This window comes from Prinia subflava, chromosome 3 (genome assembly GCF_021018805.1).
Source record: "Prinia subflava isolate CZ2003 ecotype Zambia chromosome 3, Cam_Psub_1.2, whole genome shotgun sequence".
Lineage (NCBI taxonomy): Eukaryota > Metazoa > Chordata > Aves > Passeriformes > Cisticolidae > Prinia > Prinia subflava.
Genome location: NC_086249.1, coordinates 105,411,578 through 105,428,378, shown reverse-complemented (window position 1 = coordinate 105,428,378; position 16,801 = coordinate 105,411,578). Strand labels below are relative to the sequence as shown.

The window sequence follows — 16,801 nt, the reverse complement described above, 5'->3', positions numbered from 1 at the left end:
TAGTACTAATCAATCCAACCACATAACTTTAATTGGTATTTAATTAATCAAATCAGGGGAGGCTTTTCCAGCCTGGGAATCTCCAGCTGTGAGTATGGAACTATCCCATGGCCTAGAAACCAAAAAACATTTGTCAACCTCAGGAGCAAAGGGCAGAACACATTGCTGAAAATATTCCTCATTATTTAATTTATTTTGCTGTAACTTCCTCCTTTTAAGTCAGTATTTCAGAGCTAAAATGAATGCTGTGATAACCTTATTATTATTATGTTTATTATTATGTTTATTATGTTTATTTGAAAGCACTTTTCCATTTCTCCAGCTGGATGTGTTGCACAGCAACAGAGATGGAAAATCCTGGTGGAAAGAGTATCCAGAGTTGTGGTGACCCCAAATAAAAAATATAAAGCCCCCAGCCCTCCCTTGGGCTAACTGGATTCAGATTGTCCTCCCTGGATTAATGCTGGAGCTGCTGCCTCAAAAATAACCAAACATTCAGTGAGCACAGGGAATCTGTCAGAGAGGCAGGGAGAGGAGTTTGGGGCTTTTCTGCACAAATAAAAATATTTCAGTGTTGTTTAAACCATCCCAAGTTCACTCGGAGCTGTGGGATCCTAAAGGGAAAGGAACCCTTGGTGAAAAATGGGTCAGAGGGTGGCTGAGGTGTGGGGAGAACCCAAATATTGCCATAAAAATCCAATTTATGAAATAAAAACCCTCTCAGGGATGCACAGGGTGGGATTTTGGGGGCTCTGCAGGGCCAGCAGTTGAATTCCCTGATCCCTCCCAACTGAGGATAATTCCACAATTCCATTTTATCCTGATTTTCCAGCAGCTCTGCTTTGTGGAGATGCTCCCAGCAAGGGATGGGAAGGCCACGGAGAGCCCAGAAATGGTGGGAGCAAATCCCGGGGAAAAGAATCCTCGTGGAAAAGCAGGAATTGAACGTGGGGAGCCAGCCTTGGTCACCCCCCCTTTGTCCTTTCAAACATTTCTTTAATTTTGGAAAACATGCTTTAAATTAGTGTCCTGTGCATGGTGATGGTTGAGAGTATCTCTGGTTTTGTGTTAGCTTTAGAATTATTATCAGTTCTTTATATATTATTAATATATTTAATTTAGTAATCATAATGTAATAATAATTTATATTACTAATATAACATCAACAGCTGCAGAAACAACTGCTTACTCCACACAACCCTCATTTTAACAGCACTTTATATTTGCTTAATTATATATATATATATATATATAAATAACCTCATTTTGAAATCTCCAAGCATAATCTGAATGTGATATTTTGTATAAAAGGGGAATTTAAGTGAAAATTGCTTTTAAAAACATATTTTCATGCGTATGATTTTATTTTGGGTTTTTTTGGGAGGGATGTTGCTGTAAGAAAGCAACAGAAAATTGAATTTCAAAGTGACTCTTCCTGGCTTTGACATTCACTGTGATTTTTAGTTTTGCTTGCTTGGGTGGGAGGGGTGAAAGAACAAAAATAGAGATTAAGGCACAATCAACAAAGGTCCTGAGGTTTGATTTTTGTGGGAGAACAGACCCACAGTGATGATGTCAAGAATTCCACTTAGAGGAAAAAGCAAACAAAGCAATGTTACTGTGGAATTCTCCAGTTAGCTAAAGAAAATAAGAGAAATCTTCATTTTGAGTCCATTCTAATTAATAAAGGTGTCTCTTTCCAGCCAGAATTGGATGCCCAAGTGATAAATTGGAGATCAAAAGGAGCCCTGGGGTTCCAGCATCCAGTGAGGGGAGTTCAATCCTGTCACCTGAGACAGGAAAAGTGACAAAAAAAAAGAGATGAAACTCCTTCCTGCTCAGGAGAAGGAGCAGTTTGTCCCTGGAAAAATCTCATTTTAGTAACAATTTAATTACTCACCAAACTGCACAGATTTTTATCTCTCAGCAAAGATGCACAGGCTGAACAGAGCCTGAAAAAGATGAAAATAAGGAAAAAGTAATTTTAGAACCTCAATTTTTTGCCTATTTATATTTATATTTATACTTATATTTATATTTATATTTATATCCCAAATAATTAACAGGAAGAGCTGTTCATGGAATGGGATGGGTATAGATTTGAGGTTGCTTTAATTTGCTCTTGATTAGAAGTTGAACTCCAGGTAAAGCTTTTTAAGGTTGGAGGCTGATAAGGGTTTTCAGCAGTGTTTGCAGTCTTTAATTAGGAAACTCCTAATTGGGATTTTCCTTCAGAGGAGGAGAATCAATGGAATTTCCCTCTTCTTTACAAGCATTTGTTATAAAAGCTGTGGCAGCTGAAATTCTGTGGGACCTTAACTGCTGTCAGATTTAATTGGAAAATTGGCTAAAGTGAGACCAAGAGGGGCCATTTATGACTTCAATACAAAACAATGTGGATTTTGAAATAAATAAATCAGTTTACACCTCCTCCTCCTCCACCTGGAGACACAAAATCCTCTAAAATCAACCTCTGTACCTCAGGCCACCAACCCCAATCTAACCCTGCTATCCTAATCCTAGAATTAATTAATTAAAAAATCACTTTTAATGTTCAAGCTAGATTGGATGGACAAGTGTTGCAGTGTTGAATTTTTTCTCTTAAAATGTGTTTTCTTCCTCTCAGGCTTTATTTGCCCAAATCCAAATCCCAGAAGTTTCTTGCTGACTTTGGAGAGAAGGTTCTGGCCAGTTTTCCTGTACAAGCCCCAATTCACTTCTACAACGATGATGCTGAGTCTGAGGAAGGAGAAGTGAGCCCTGAGAGACTCAGAATCCACGTTAAAAAATGAAGAATTTAAACAAGAACTGCCAGGAATGGATGGACAAACATCTGACCAGAGAAATCCAGCAGAGCTCAAAAAGAACCTATTTATAATTCTCTTCCCAAGGAGAATGAGAAAAAGCAGTGGAAAATGGGAGGGAACCCTTTTGTGCTTTTAGAGACTTGCAAATAAATCCCTGAAGCTGAAGCAAAGATTTAAATCAGGTTGGTTTCAGTAACACAGATAAAGAACATTGAGAGCATTGCACTGATCATTATTTTAAACACTGCAGTCCTGAGAGAGTGAAAATTGCATTGATTATGAGGCTGAATATTGTAATGTACAGCCCCAAAATATCCCAAAGGCCTGGAAATACCCTGAAATTAGGCAAGGAATTATTGCAAATGTTGCTTATTGGCTCCATGGGATGTATTTATTCTGTAAAAATGCTGAATGCCCAGCTGGCCTCATCCATCCCCAGCCCAACTCCCAGGTTCTGAACAACATTTGTGGTATTTTCTGGCGTTCTGCCATTCTCTTGTTAGCAGATTTTCCCCCCCTGTAATCTTTTACCAGCCAGAAAAAAAGTCAGCCTTGATTAGAACCCAGAATTTAATGTAATGCCACATTAAAACTTGCATTATGTGGCACCTGCTTGGCTTCCCCACAATGTTCTTTATTCTCAGAGAGTTTCTCAGCACTTGCCTTGATAGCAGCACCTTTAATACCTCCAGGATTAACTATTTGCCCTCACTATATTTAATTTTTTTTTTAATCTTTCAGGTGCCTTAACTCCAACCCAAACTGCTGTGGTTTCCCCAGAGACAAAGCAAGTGCAGAATTCCAGATTTTTGACCTTTCCTGCCCCTCTGGTGGTTGTGAGATAAGGTCAGGCACTTTTCAGAACCCCTCAAGTGTGTGGCAGCTCCTCCTCTCACTCTTCTACTGCAAACAAAGGAGTGGCACACACTTGAAGGCTGGAAAAATTAAGATTCCAAATTTAAGATTCCAAAATTAAGATTCCAAATGAATGAACCTATTAGAACGAAGAATTTTTGAAGATCTCCACGTACAAACTCCAAAGAGGATCATTAATTAAAAATCTCCACCAGGAGACATCCTGTCACGTAGGGAATGACAAGAATTAGTTGGAATTGAAAGCCCAGAGTGACAAAGGAAAATTCAGCTTTTAGATTCATTTCCACATCCCCACTTCCAAACACGTGGCACTAAAACACAGATAATTCCAGGGATTTCACAAGATAGCCTAAAATAACTTATCCTGCAGCTTTCCCATTATTTAACCTGCACCAAAACAAACAGAACAGCAGCCAGGGTGGTTTCACTGCTCTGGGATGCCCTGAGCTCCCTCCCAGCTCATTAATAATTAAGAAAGCCCTGAAGTGAGGGTGCAGCATCTCTGATCCAGCTGCAGGCAAATTCCAGTTCCCACTTCTGCTTTTTTAATTACTCACCAAACTGCACAGATTTTTATCCCTCAGCAAAGATGCCCAGGCTGAATAGAGCCTGGAAAAGATGAAAATAAGGAAAAAGTAATTTTAGAACCTCAATTTTTACACCTCACTATTTATATTTATATTTATATTTATATTTATATTTATATTTATATTTATATTTATATTTATATTTATATTTATATTTATATTTATATTTATATTTATATTTATATTTATATTTATATTTATATTTATTTATTGCTCACTAAGCCCAAATAATTAACAGGAAGAGCTGTTCATGGAGTGGGATGGGTACAGATTTGAGGTTACTTTAATTTGCTCTTGATTAAAAGTTGAACTCCAGGTAAAGCTTTTTAAGGTTGGAGGCTGATAAGGGTTTTCAGCAGTGTTTGCAGTCTTTAATTAGGAAACTCCTAATTAAAGCCCCGAAGTGAGGGTGCAGCATCTCTGATTGAGCTGCAGGCAACTTCCAGTTCCCACTTCTGCTTTTTTACCTCACCCTGCAAAGTCACAGTGACCTCGGGAACATCCATCATTTACAGGAAAAAGGTGACAAAGCATCCCCAAAAGGAGTTTCTGGTGAGTTCAGCACTTCAAAGGCAAAGCTGGGAGCAGATGAAATTCCTGGCTCAGGTCCCAAACGCTTTCCCTTGGGAATTCCACAGCTTCCAGTTAATGCTGCTTTCATTTTCCATTCCCTAAAATGACGGCAGCAAAAAGCAACTTTCTGTTCGCTGGTATTGCCTCCACCAAACCTCTGCAATTTCAGATTCCTGCCGCATGAAAAATCCTAATTAAAGCTGATTTTTATACGACAGCCTTCAATTCTGCTTGCAGGAGGTTTTAAGAGAAGCTCTGAAGGATATAAATATCCAAGGGAAGCATATCCTTGCAGGCCAGAGAAACGTGTTTTTTTTCTAAATATGACGCTGGATTAATTTGAATTAAGAGAAAAAGAACCACCACAGGATTTTTTTCTGCCTAAATTTCATTTATACAGGGACAATGACAACAGCAGCAGGGCTGAGCAGAGGCAATATTCCCAACAGCAGCTTTTTGAGTTCCAGAGACAAAATCCACCCAATTCACTGCAACATTTCCTATTTAATGTTATTTATTCTGCACTGCTGCTTTTCATCCAGAGCACAGCATCCCAACAAAACTGACTTTGGCAACTGGAAGGGAAGGGAACTGGCAGAACAAAAGGAAATCCTTCCAAACTTTCTCCTCAGAACACAGTTTTGTTCCTGAACAGAGAGATACAAACCCCCCTTTCATCCCAGCTGACTGGAAATTCAAGAGCGCTCAGCAAGCATTGCATTTCCTGAATGAAACATTTTAGCAACTCAGGCTCAAGTGCCCACAAGAAAGGTGACCAAAATTTGTATTTTCTCAGGGCGTTTTCCAGCAGCTTTCCTTGCTCCTGAAGGGATTTGGGCATCCTGAACAAGGCACTGAATTAATTCTTCCATCAAATGATCCCAAACATGGCCTTCGCTTCTTTTGTCACAATTCCAAATGAAATTATGGGGAAAATACACAGGGAAAAAAAAAAGATTACAGTCAATACTTCAATGTCTGCAACGTGATTAGAGGGGTGACAAAAGAGCAAACACATCTTCATGTCTGCTGCTCATAAAACCCTGATTTACTGCAAGTGAAATGATTAACAAAAATTAAAATTATGAAAGGACAGCATCGTGGCAGGGCTGAGAAACAACAGAAAACTAAACCCGAAAACTTCATTAATAACTTAAAACTACCACACAAATCAATGCTGTTCTAATTTAGACACAAATTTATTTTTATACCATGCCCCCACATGCCAATACACCTAAAATTCAGTATTTAAGGTGAAATGTTGAAAAGCATTTTTCCTTCAATAAGGAGGAAAATCAATATTTTAATTATTTTTTTTAATCCTGCCTGGAATACTGAACATGGAGATTTTTCCTTCAAAGTAGGCAGAAAACCCAACCAACCACAGACTTAAATTTATTAAATATAAATAAAACACAAATAAAATATAAATAAAATAAAAATATAAATATAAATACAAATATAAATGTAAATATAAATATAAAGTGATTGTAACCAAGACTTAAAACTTTCCAGGGCAACTGCTGATCATTTTAACAGATTTTTAAAGATTTGGCGTAAGATTTTTCACTCAAATTCTCAAAAATTTATTACCTTTTAATGAAATAATAACATCTTTAAATTCTCTGCTGAATTTATCATAAATTGATAAAATCAATTTATGAATTTATTCTCTGGTTACAGACTTAATGAATAATCAGGTTCTATTCACTGGGCTTTATAATAAACATAAATAACATTGAATCCTGGAGATAACTGAATTTGTGACACTTGGGAAAAAGGAAATAAACAACAAAAAAAAGTAAAATTCACTGTTTAAAAGACATCTGAACCCCTTAACCTTGGGCTTTAACAGCATGGACCTGACAGTTCCTCTATTTCCAGCTGTTTATCTGAACTTTGTTTTCAGTATTCTTGAAAATAAGTTTAAAAAAGTAATTTCAAGGCTTGTTTCAGCAAACCTTCACCTTTATTATTATTAATTATTTTTGGTAATTCAGTAAATCCAGTAATTTGGGGATGGGGGGATCAACAGGTTTGGTTGAATAAAGAATTGTGTGAAGGAAAATGGAGCATTGTGCACCTTAACCCAGGAGAAATGTCCCAGAACCACAGGAAAATGGTGAACATGGAAAAAATCAGCCACATTTTATTAATATTTACAAAGGCAAATAATATATTTACAATGCAAACACTTCCAATTAATAATTAAAAAAGATCCTCAATTGTTTCACTGCCAAAACACATTTTCTCTCCCTGAATTCAAAGAGGAATGGAATTAAACTCTGTGTAAAAGCTGCTTTTTTCCCTTCTCTGAGAGGAATTCCAAGCAGAAAGCTCCAAGTAACAAACACTTTTAAACCACTTTTTTTGCATTTTTAAAGAATAACCAGCTAAGTTACTGGGGCCTAATTCTCAGAGCAATGCAGGTTATTGAAGTGCATAATAATAATAATTTCATATAAATTGAATTAGAAATTGTGGGAGTAAAAAACCTACAAGAATTTTTATTTTTAGTTTGGAGAGGTTTGAGCTGTCCCTCTGTAAGTTTTATTAATCCTTTGTTCAAACAGATTTTAATAACATCTATCTGCTGTTGCAAATCCTATTTTCAGGGAGGAAAAACATCCTGTTGACCTCACTGATGGGAATATCCCTCAGAGCTGGAATTGCCTCCTCTTGGAATTTCTTCTGCTGCTGCTTTTTTGCAAAGTTATCTACAAAAGATAAAGAGAACATTTCATGGCTTCCAGATCCTGCTGTTCCAAGAATATTATCTAATTTATAAAGATAAACAATATTATTTAATTTAGAAAGCAACACTGCTAATTTAGCTACTTTAAAAGGATGCTGAAAACCTCACCAGGAATTCCAAGAACTCAAATATTTAAAGGCTTAAAATTTGGGTTTTATTCCCTCCAGATTTCCAGAATTCTCAGTGAAGGATTAAATTTTTAAATAAGCAATAAAATTACCTGTGATGGTGTGAGTGGAGTTGAGTGGAGCTGTGCTCATCATGTTAATCCCAAAAAGCAAAATATAACCAATTCCCACAGTCACCAGGAGATAAACTGGCAGAGCAACTGCCCAGTATCTGAGAAAAAGGATTCGAATTTTACATTTAGTTACAAATGCTTAACAATAAATCACTTTTAATGTTGGTGTTGTGTCTGTGATGGATTTCTCCAAGAGGAAAAGAAGCAACACCTCTGATTGTGGATCCTGACTCCACTGGAGCTAAACCAACAGATAAATCTCTTTTAAAAGGTGTTTATTTTTTAATTATGGCTTAAAGTTTACTGTATTTCCACCACCCAACTTCCTGAAGGCAAAATGCCAAATCTATCCTAAAACATCCCAATATTTTTTATTTCATAGCACAAGGAAATTTTTACACATTTTCACCATAGCTACATTAAAAAAAAAGCTTCAGAAGCATTACAGCCTTGCATCATCAGGGAAAAATGGATTTATGGCAAGGCCATTATTTAAAAAGAGAAAAAAAAAGTTTTGTTCTTTGAAAATAATTAATATTTGAAGAGTTTAATTGGCTGAGCTTACTTTTGAGGCCAGTATGTCAGTCCCAGGGAGAACAGCCACGTCTCAGGAATGTAAGCCCAGATGAGGTAGAGAACTGCACAACAAAATTAAAATATTAAAGTCTTATCACAATAAGACTGATGGTGTTTTAGACTTCCTAAATTTTGTGGGTTTTTTAAACCAAAACACCTCTCCCAAGACTGCAGAATTTGTCTCTCAGACACAAACCTGGGATCAGTTTTATATTTGCTTTTACATTTAATTTCTCATTTCCTACAAAGACAGACAAGACTTTATTCCAAGTTAAGCTGCAGAATAATAAAAAAAAATAAAACCAACAAAACCACCCCAAACACCTCAATAAAAAGGAGCCAAAAGAATCTGAAGAGGGAGAAGATTAAAGCAGAGAATGATCTCACAGTGCTCACTGAATGGGAAGGAGAACAGGTGGAATTGCAGTGTTTGGGTGGAACTGTAATGAAAAATCACTGAAAATCCTTCCTGCGAGAGGAGCTGAGCCCAGGGTGGGTGGCACAGACCCCCAGCAGGATCCTGCACTTTTTCCTGGGTGGAAAAAGCGTTTTCTACCCTCCCAGCCCTTGCTCCTGAGCTGGATCCCCGCTGAAATGAAGACCCCATCACTTCTGGGTGGGACAACCCAAAACATTTCCCACTGCTGTTGACCAGATTGATTCATTTATTTTTCGGTATTTTGGTGGGGAAGGAAACACCACAACCACCTGCAGTGCTTTGTGTGTGAAAACGTGCGTGATTCGAGTAAAAACCCGATGAAAATGGGAATGCAGGTGGGCTCAGCTGCGGATACTCACTGAAGCCAAACCACGAGCCCAGAAAAAGCGCGAAGCCGTAGATGGCCCTTTCTGGCAGCGGGGCCGGAGAGTTCTCCACCATCGCGGGCTCTTCCCGCTACCTTGGCGGGGAGGGAGGAGAAGGGGACAGGAGGGGATCAGGGATTTCCAGGGATGCTCCGCCGGGGGGACCCCCCTGTACCCCGGGTGCGGGGAGCGCATCCCTCCCTCCCTCCGCCCATAACACCCAGCTCCCGCCCCGCCGGACTCTGCCCTTCGCTCCCACAGCCGGGGACAGCGGGAAGAGGGGAGGGGAGGAGGGGGAGGAAGGAGGGAGGGGAAGGGAAGGAGGAGGAGGGGAAGGGAAGGAGGAGGAGGGGGAAGGGGAGGAAGGCGCTCCCTACCCCCCGCTCCCGCATCCGCCTCCGCGCCGCCCGCATCCGGCCGCGCGCGCGCAGGCGCACGGCCCGCGGATTGGCCGCCGCCCGTGACGTCAGAGGGCGGGCGGCCAATGGGCGGCGCGTCCGGCGGGCCGTGCGCGCTGGGGCGGCGGGAGCGGCGGCGGCGTGGTTGGAGCGGTGAGGTGAGGGCGGGATGGATGCAGGGATGGATGCAGGGAGGGATACGGGGAAGGAGGGAGGGAGTGGTGGCTCTGCCGCCTTCCCCCGCGCCTCTCCCCGCCCGGGACCCCCGCTCGCCGCCCGGTTTGTGTCCGGCAGCGTGAGGCGCGCCCCCGGCCCGCCCGAGGCGGAGCGCGGTGCCCTGAGGCTCTCCGGCCTCGTGGAGCACCGGCACGGGCAGGGCTGTGCCGGCGGGATCCGACACGGGAGCGCCGGGACCGGGGGCTTCCGGGACCGCATGGCGCCGCGGGGGGAGCCCGGGAGCTGCTGGGACGGGCCGGGGTGTTCGGCATCCCGGGAGGCGGCGGGGATCCCGGGGTACAGCGGGGATCCCGGGGTACAGTGGGGATCCCGGAGGTGCAGCGGGGATCCCGGGAGGCGGCGGGGATCCCGGGGGTCCAGCGGGGATCCCGGGGGTCCAGCAGGGATCCCGGAGGTGCAGCGGGGATCCCGGAGATATAGCGGGGATCCCGGGGTCCAGCGGAGATCCCGTGGTCCAGCGGGGATCCTGGAGGTGCAGCGGGGATCCCGGAGGTGCGGCGAGGATCCCGGGGGTCCAGCGGGGATCCCGGGGGTACAGTGGGGATCCCGGGGTACAGCGGAGATCCCGTGGTCCAGCGGGGATCCTGGAGGTGCAGCGGGGATCCCGGAGGTCCGGCGGGGATCCCGGGGGTCCAGCGGGGATCCCGGAGGTCCGGCGGGGATCCCGGGGGTCCAGCGGGGATCCCGGAGGTGCGGCGGGGATCCCGGAGGTCCGGCGGGGATCCCGGGGGTACAGTGGGGATCCCGGGGTACAGCGGGGATCGCGGGGTACAGTGGGGATCCCGGAGGTGCAGCGGGGATCCCGGGATGTGGCGGGGATCCTGGAGGTGCAGTGGGGATCCCGGGGTACAGCGGGGATCCCGGGGTACAGCGGGGATCCCGGGGTCCAGCGGGGATCCCGGAGGTCCGGCGGGGATCCCGGGGTCCAGCGGGGATCCCGGAGGTGCGGCGGGGATCCCGGAGGTGCAGCGGGGATCCCGGGGGTCCGGCGGGGATGCTGGAGGTGCAGCGGGGATCCCGGGGTACAGCGGGGATCCCGGAGGTGCAGCGGGGATCCCGGGGTACAGCGGGGATCCCGGAGGTGCAGCGGGGATCCCGGAGGTGCAGCGGGGATCCCGGAGGTGCAGCGGGGATCCCGGGATGCTGCTCCTTGGCCCGGCAGGAGGAGGTGGCTGTGCCGCCTGCCGGGGGTGAGGCACCCGGGCTGCTGCGGGCTGTGCAGCGGGGTTCGCCGCTGTCCCGGGCTGTTCTCAGCCTTTCCTCTGTTTTCACAAGCGCTCAGCAGTCGCAAACCCGGGCGCAGGGAGGTTTTAGCGGTGTGATCGTTTGAGGGTTGCGCAGCTCCTGTTATTTCCCTGTTTATTCCTCATCTTCCCTTTCTCGCAGGGGGATGTGCCAGGGCTGATTCTCTGTCCGGATCCGACCTGGCAGCCATGTCTCTTTTTGGAGGAGATCCGTCCCGCGTCAAGCTGGTGAGTGAGGTTGGGACTAGAGGGGACAGTGGCAGGATGTTCCCGGGGAGGTTTCACCCGGATCTGGCCCTGGGGCTGGGCTGGAATTCCCAGAGCAGCTGTGGCTGCCCCTGCATCCCTGGCAGTGCCCAAGGCCAGGCTGGACCCTGGGGCTGGAGCAGCCTGGGACAGTGAGAGGTGTCCCTGCCATGGCAGGGGTGGCACTGGATGAGTTTTAAGGTCCTTTTCCAACCCAAACCGTTCTGGGATTGTCTGATTCCCTGCTCACATCTCCCGAGTCATCCCCAGTGCTGCTAAACTCTCTCTGCTGTACACGTACCTCACCTTGATTCCATTGCAAAAACCCCAGGCTGGAGCAGAGCCCAGAGCCTGTGTCCCCTGCCAGGGGTGACTGAGGAGTGCAGCTGGGCCAGGGCAGCTCTGTGGGCAGAACTTGCCCAGCCTGTTGGTCCTGTGGCCATTCCTCGGTGCTGCAGCTCAGCCTGACACGTTCAGTCCCTGTCACTGCAGAGCAATCAGCCCTTGGCCCCTGGGATTCCAGCCCTTGGCCCCTGGGATTCCAGCCCTTGGCCCCTGGGATTCCAGCCCTTGGCCCCTGGGATTCCAGCCCTTGGGATTCCAGCCCTTGGCCCCTGGGATTCCAGCCCTTGGGATTCCAGCCCTTGGCCCCTGGGATTCCAGCCCTTGGCCCCTGGGATTCCAGCCCTTGGCCCCTGGGATTCCAGCCCTTGGCCCTTGGGATTCCAGCCCTTGGCCCTTGGGATTCCAGCCCTTGGCCCTTGGGATTCCAGCCCTTGGCCCTTGGGATTCCAGCCCTTGGCTCCTGGGATTCCAGCCCTTGGCTCCTGGGATTCCAGCCCTTGGCTCCTGGGATTCCAGCCCTTGGCTCCTGGGATTCCAGCCCTTGGCTCCTGGGATTCCAGCCCTTGGCTCCTGGGATTCCAGCCCTTGGCCCCTGGGATTCCAGCCCTTGGCCCCTGGGATTCCATCTCTGCACGGTGTCTGCAGCATTGCCCCTTCTTTGTTCTTCCAATCTCTTCCAATTTTACGCATTTTTTGTGCCCAGGAAGGCTCTGCTGATTTAATCCCAGAACCCCAGGATGGTTTGGGTTGGGAAGGACCTCAGAGCCCACCCAGTGCCACCCCTGCCATGGCAGGGACACCTCCCACTGTCCCAGGCTGCTCCAGCCCCAGTGTCCAGCCTGGCCTTGGGCACTGCCAGGGGTGCAGGGGCAGCCACAGCTGCTCTGGGCACCCTGTGCCAGGGCCTGCCCACCCTGCCAGGGAACAATTCCTGATTCCCAAGAGCCCATCCAGCCCTGCCCTCTGGCACTGGGAGCCATTCCCTGGCTCCTGTCCCTGATGAATTTCCTCTCTCAGTTACTGATGTTCCTTTTCTGCATTAACTCAGCTCCTCTCTGCTTCCATTCTCCAGGAATACTTTCCTTGGATTGTTTTCCCCTTCTTGCTGTGCTTGAGCAATCCCTGATTTCCATGTTTGTGCACCAGGAGTGATTTATCAGTGCTGCTGTGAAATACAAGATGTGGCCTCCTGTCCTCCCCAGGCAGGAATTCAAAGCACAGATAAATTGAATTTCCCCTTTGGAAAGCTCTGCCTTTCCCAGGCACTGGTACCAGCAGAGCTGGGATTCCATTCAGAATTTTTTCACATCAGTGAAGAGTTTTTTTGCTGTTTGCTGCTGCCAAAACAAAGCTCTTTAAGAGTTGTCACTTGTCTTTCAAGATGAGCTGATTTTGAAATCACACTTTATTTTCTTCCCCCCCTCCCACTTTGTTATTGTGTGTCCTGGCCTGTTAAATACATGAATTTTATAATTTCTGTGAAATAATAATGCAGGATTTCCTGTGATACAGAGTGTTTATTGCATCACACATTTAAGATGTTTTTTAAAATAACAGATTTCGTAAGGATCTATAAATCAGAATAAATAATTTCTTCTTCAGCCTGAGGTGCTCAAAGGTTTAAACCCCTTAAAAGTAACATGAAATGCTAAATCAACTCTTCCTATATTGCTGTAGATGGTTTTATTTAAATACACATTCACTGTCAAAATGTAATTATTATTTTAAAAATCTGTGTTACTCTTAAACCTTCTAAGTTTAGTCAAGTACTCTTGAACTGACTTTGCTGCCTGATTTTTGAATTATTAATTCCTAGAATCCTCTTCCAATGTGATTGAAAATATTCTTTAAATGAGCAAAGCTTTTCCTGTCCATTCATAACCATTAACCTGTAGATATTTTTTAATGGCTATGCAGGTAAATAATTCTCTTTTTTTTTCTGGAAACAAAATACTTTCTTTGTTCCTGGATTGTCTTTGTTTGCTTTTTGGCTGTGCAATATAATGGATGGTAAATATATAAATATATTAAATATAAATATTTATATTTATAAGCAATGTGTTTATCTTTAGGGTCTTGGAACCTTTGGACAGCAGGTGCTGCCTAATCGTAAAAGAGGTATGGAAATAAACCAAAATTCTTCCATTTCTTGGCTCTTTGGACTGCTGTTTGATTTTATTTTTCCTTTATTTTGCCTGAAAATTAGCACATTATTATTTCTGAGCAGAAGCATTGTTATACTGTGTTAGCCTGGAACAATTCTCACTGTTTCTCCTAATATAATTTAAATATTCAGTAATATTCACGTCAATGCAAGCAATTAATGCAGTGAGGATGGAGATTCAAGGCTGGTGGTTTTAGCTGAGCAGTTCTAAACACTAAATCCTATTGATTTTTTATTTTTTTTTGTGCTGGGAAGGTTTTGCAGTAACAAATAAACAAAAATTCCCAGCTGCAGAAAAGCAGGTGGCTCAAATTCAAAACTGTGTTTTCTCCACAACTCCCTGATTTGTGGGAAAAAACAGATAAACAGCCTTGAAAAGGGAATTTTTGGGGTGTTTTTTTGGGGTGTTTTTTTTGGGTTGTGTTTTGGGTGTGTTTTTGGTGGGTTGTTTCGGTTTTTTTTTTTTGGTGTAATTTTTTTTGTGTGTATTTTTGGTGTATTTTTTTTTGGTGTATATTTTTTTGGTGTATATTTTCTTTTGGGTGTAATTTTTTGGGAGGTTTAATTTTTTTGGGGGTGTATTTTTTGGGGGTGTATTTTTTGGGGGGTTTATTTTTTGGGCTGTAATTTTTTTAGGGTGTAATTTTTTTGGGGTGTATTTTTTTTGGTGTATTTTTTTTGGTGAATTTTTTTGGTGTATATTTTTTTGGTGTGTGTTTTTTTTTTGGTGTGTGGGGTTTTTTGGTGTATTGTTTTTTTGGTGTTTTTTTTTGTTTGTTTGTTTTTTTTGTGTGTGTGTGTGTGTGTGTGTGGTTTTTTTTTTTGTGTTTTTTCAGACCCTCAGGTGCTGCTGCCCTGCTCTGAGAATACCTGAAACTGATAGCATGGGGCTAAAATGTTTTTAAAACCATGGGAATTATATAAAATAAATTCAGGGGGGGTGGTGGAAAGAGAGATTGGCCCTGGGGAATAAATTGTGTTTACTGGACCATGTGAACCTGCACCTGCAGAATCACTCTGTGATAAATGCTGGGATTGTTAGACGTGCTGATTGTTTGGTAATTGAGTGTGATAATTGTTTAATCGTAACAAGAATCGTGAGAAACCTTGGAAATGACAATTCCTGCTTGGGTAAGATGAGTGCATACAATAAAAAATACAGGTTTGATAATTAATGTGTAGTTATATAATAAAAAAGGGTGTGAAAATGTGTCCATCTCAAATCCATGTGGGAATCAGGTTTGGGTCTGTGCCCCTGATTCCCAGAACTCTTCAATAAAATCACCTGCAAATACCAATATTCTGTGATTATGTGCACAAAACCACCCCAATAAATTGAATTTTCACTTCCTCCAGAGGACCTGAAGCCATCTCCACCCCATTTAATTTTGAATTCCCCTTGTGTCCCTCCCTGTCCATCCCTGCTGGGAAGTGCAGGATCCTTTTGGGGAGCCCTGAGCCAGGGTGGCTTTTGGGGACAAACCCTGATGGGTTTGTGCCCTGCTTTTCTTGTCCAGAATAATTCATGGATACAAGTGGAAGAGGCTGGAAAAGAACATTTCCTCCCAGCCCAGCAAGGAGGCTGCATTTATCCATTTTTATCTTAATTTATCAGTTTACAACACTGATAAATGTTGTAATGTCTGAATGCAAAACCTTCCAGCAGTTCCAAATCCTTAATTCCATATAAATCCCCTCTCCCCTTTCCATTTAAAACCCCTCTCAAGCTGCCAGGTGAGTTCAGATTCCCTTGTTTTGTCAGGAATAGAGGCTGGAAATAAGCCTGGATTTAGATGTTTATTGCCACTTGGGAATGCCTGAATTCATCCTTGATTTAGATGTTTATTGCCACTTTGGAATGCCTGGATTAACCCTTAATTTTAATGTTCACTGGCACTTTGGAATGCCTGAATTAACCCTTAATTTTAATGTTCACTGGCACTTTGGAATGCCTGAATTCATCCTTGATTTAGATGTTTATTGCCACTTTAGGATGCCTGAATTAATAAAATCCTTAATTTTAACGTTTATTGCCACTTTAGAAAGCCTGAATTAACCCTTAATTTTAATGTTTATTGGCACTTTGGAATGCCTGAATTAACCCTTAATTTTAATGTTTACTGGCACTTTGGAATGCCTGAATTCATCCTTGATTTAGATGTTTATTGGCACTTTAAGATGCCTGAATTAATAAAATCCTTAATTTTAATGTTTATAGGCACTTTGGAATGCCTGGATTAACCCTTAATTTTAATGTTTACTGGCACTTTGGAATGCCTGAATTCATCCTTGATTTAGATGTTTATTGCCACTTTAGGATGCCTGAATTAATGAAATCCTTAATTTTAATGTTTATTGGCACTTTGGAATGCCTGAATTCATCCTTGATTTAGATGTTTATTGGCACTTTAGGATGCTTGAATTAATAAAATCCTTAATTTTAATGTTTACTGGCACTTTGGAATGCCTGAATTGTGCACTGTAATTCCCAATTTTTTTTTTTTATTTTTTTGTTTCCCTTGGAGGAGTTGATCCCTGTGAGGTGTGGTGCAGTCAGCCCGTGGAAAAATTAAAGGAATATTGCAACGTGATGAAAATCAGGATGTTTTGGTCTCTGCTCTTCACCAAGGAGAGCACTTCCTTCGTGGGTGAGTATGGGTGAGTATCCACATTTTCCAAGGGGATTTTCCCCCAGTTCTTCCCACTTTTCCTTGTTCCCGGTGAAAATTCTTTGGCTGCTTCCAGCAGGGCTCAAACTGCTGCAGAAATGTTGAGGTCAGGAGTTCATGAATCCACAGGGAGGAAAAAAAAGAAAGAAAAAAATTAAGGCTGACTTTCTGAAGTTTGGCATCTTTGGGAATTTGGAGTTTGGAATCTTTGGGAATCTGGGGTTTGGAATCTTTGGGAGTCTGGGGTTTGGAATCTCTGGGAATCTGGGGTTTGGAATC

At 43.6% G+C, this 16,801-nt stretch overlaps 2 protein-coding genes and 1 long non-coding RNA gene across 12 annotated transcripts in view; 1 reads left to right on the top strand and 2 right to left on the bottom strand.

The window, feature by feature from the left end:
• Window positions 1-1,440: 1,440 nt before the first annotated feature.
• On the bottom strand, window positions 1,441-4,294 carry LOC134548701 (uncharacterized). Its single transcript, XR_010079875.1, has 3 exons — window positions 4,241-4,294; window positions 1,901-1,952; window positions 1,441-1,790 (listed from the first exon to the last, which is right to left on the bottom strand). It is a non-coding gene; the product is annotated as an uncharacterized LOC134548701 (long non-coding RNA).
• Window positions 4,295-6,966: 2,672 nt separating this feature from the next.
• PIGP (phosphatidylinositol glycan anchor biosynthesis class P) lies at window positions 6,967-9,712 on the bottom strand. Of its 2 annotated transcripts, XM_063393214.1 has the most exons (5): window positions 9,597-9,712; window positions 9,214-9,314; window positions 8,405-8,477; window positions 7,819-7,937; window positions 6,967-7,560 (listed from the first exon to the last, which is right to left on the bottom strand). In XM_063393214.1, the coding sequence occupies exons 2-5, from the start codon at window positions 9,293-9,295 to the stop codon at window positions 7,430-7,432; spliced, it is 405 nt and encodes a 134-aa protein (XP_063249284.1). In that variant the 5' UTR covers window positions 9,296-9,314; window positions 9,597-9,712; the 3' UTR covers window positions 6,967-7,429. The 2 variants fall into 2 exon arrangements, with proteins under 2 accessions (XP_063249284.1, XP_063249285.1); XM_063393215.1 differs by lacking the exon at window positions 9,597-9,712 and having other exon boundaries at window positions 9,214-9,521.
• Window positions 9,689-16,801, top strand: part of TTC3 (tetratricopeptide repeat domain 3) — a 61,116-nt gene continuing 54,003 nt past the window's right edge. For 7 of the 9 annotated variants that reach the window (XM_063393210.1, XM_063393203.1, XM_063393207.1 and 4 more), the window contains exons 1-4: window positions 9,786-10,975; window positions 11,241-11,326; window positions 13,762-13,807; window positions 16,379-16,511. In XM_063393210.1, coding sequence (XP_063249280.1) covers window positions 9,787-10,975; window positions 11,241-11,326; window positions 13,762-13,807; window positions 16,379-16,511 — 1,454 coding nt within the window. In that variant the 5' untranslated portion in view covers window position 9,786. The other 2 variants (XM_063393208.1, XM_063393209.1) reach the window with 2 other exon arrangements.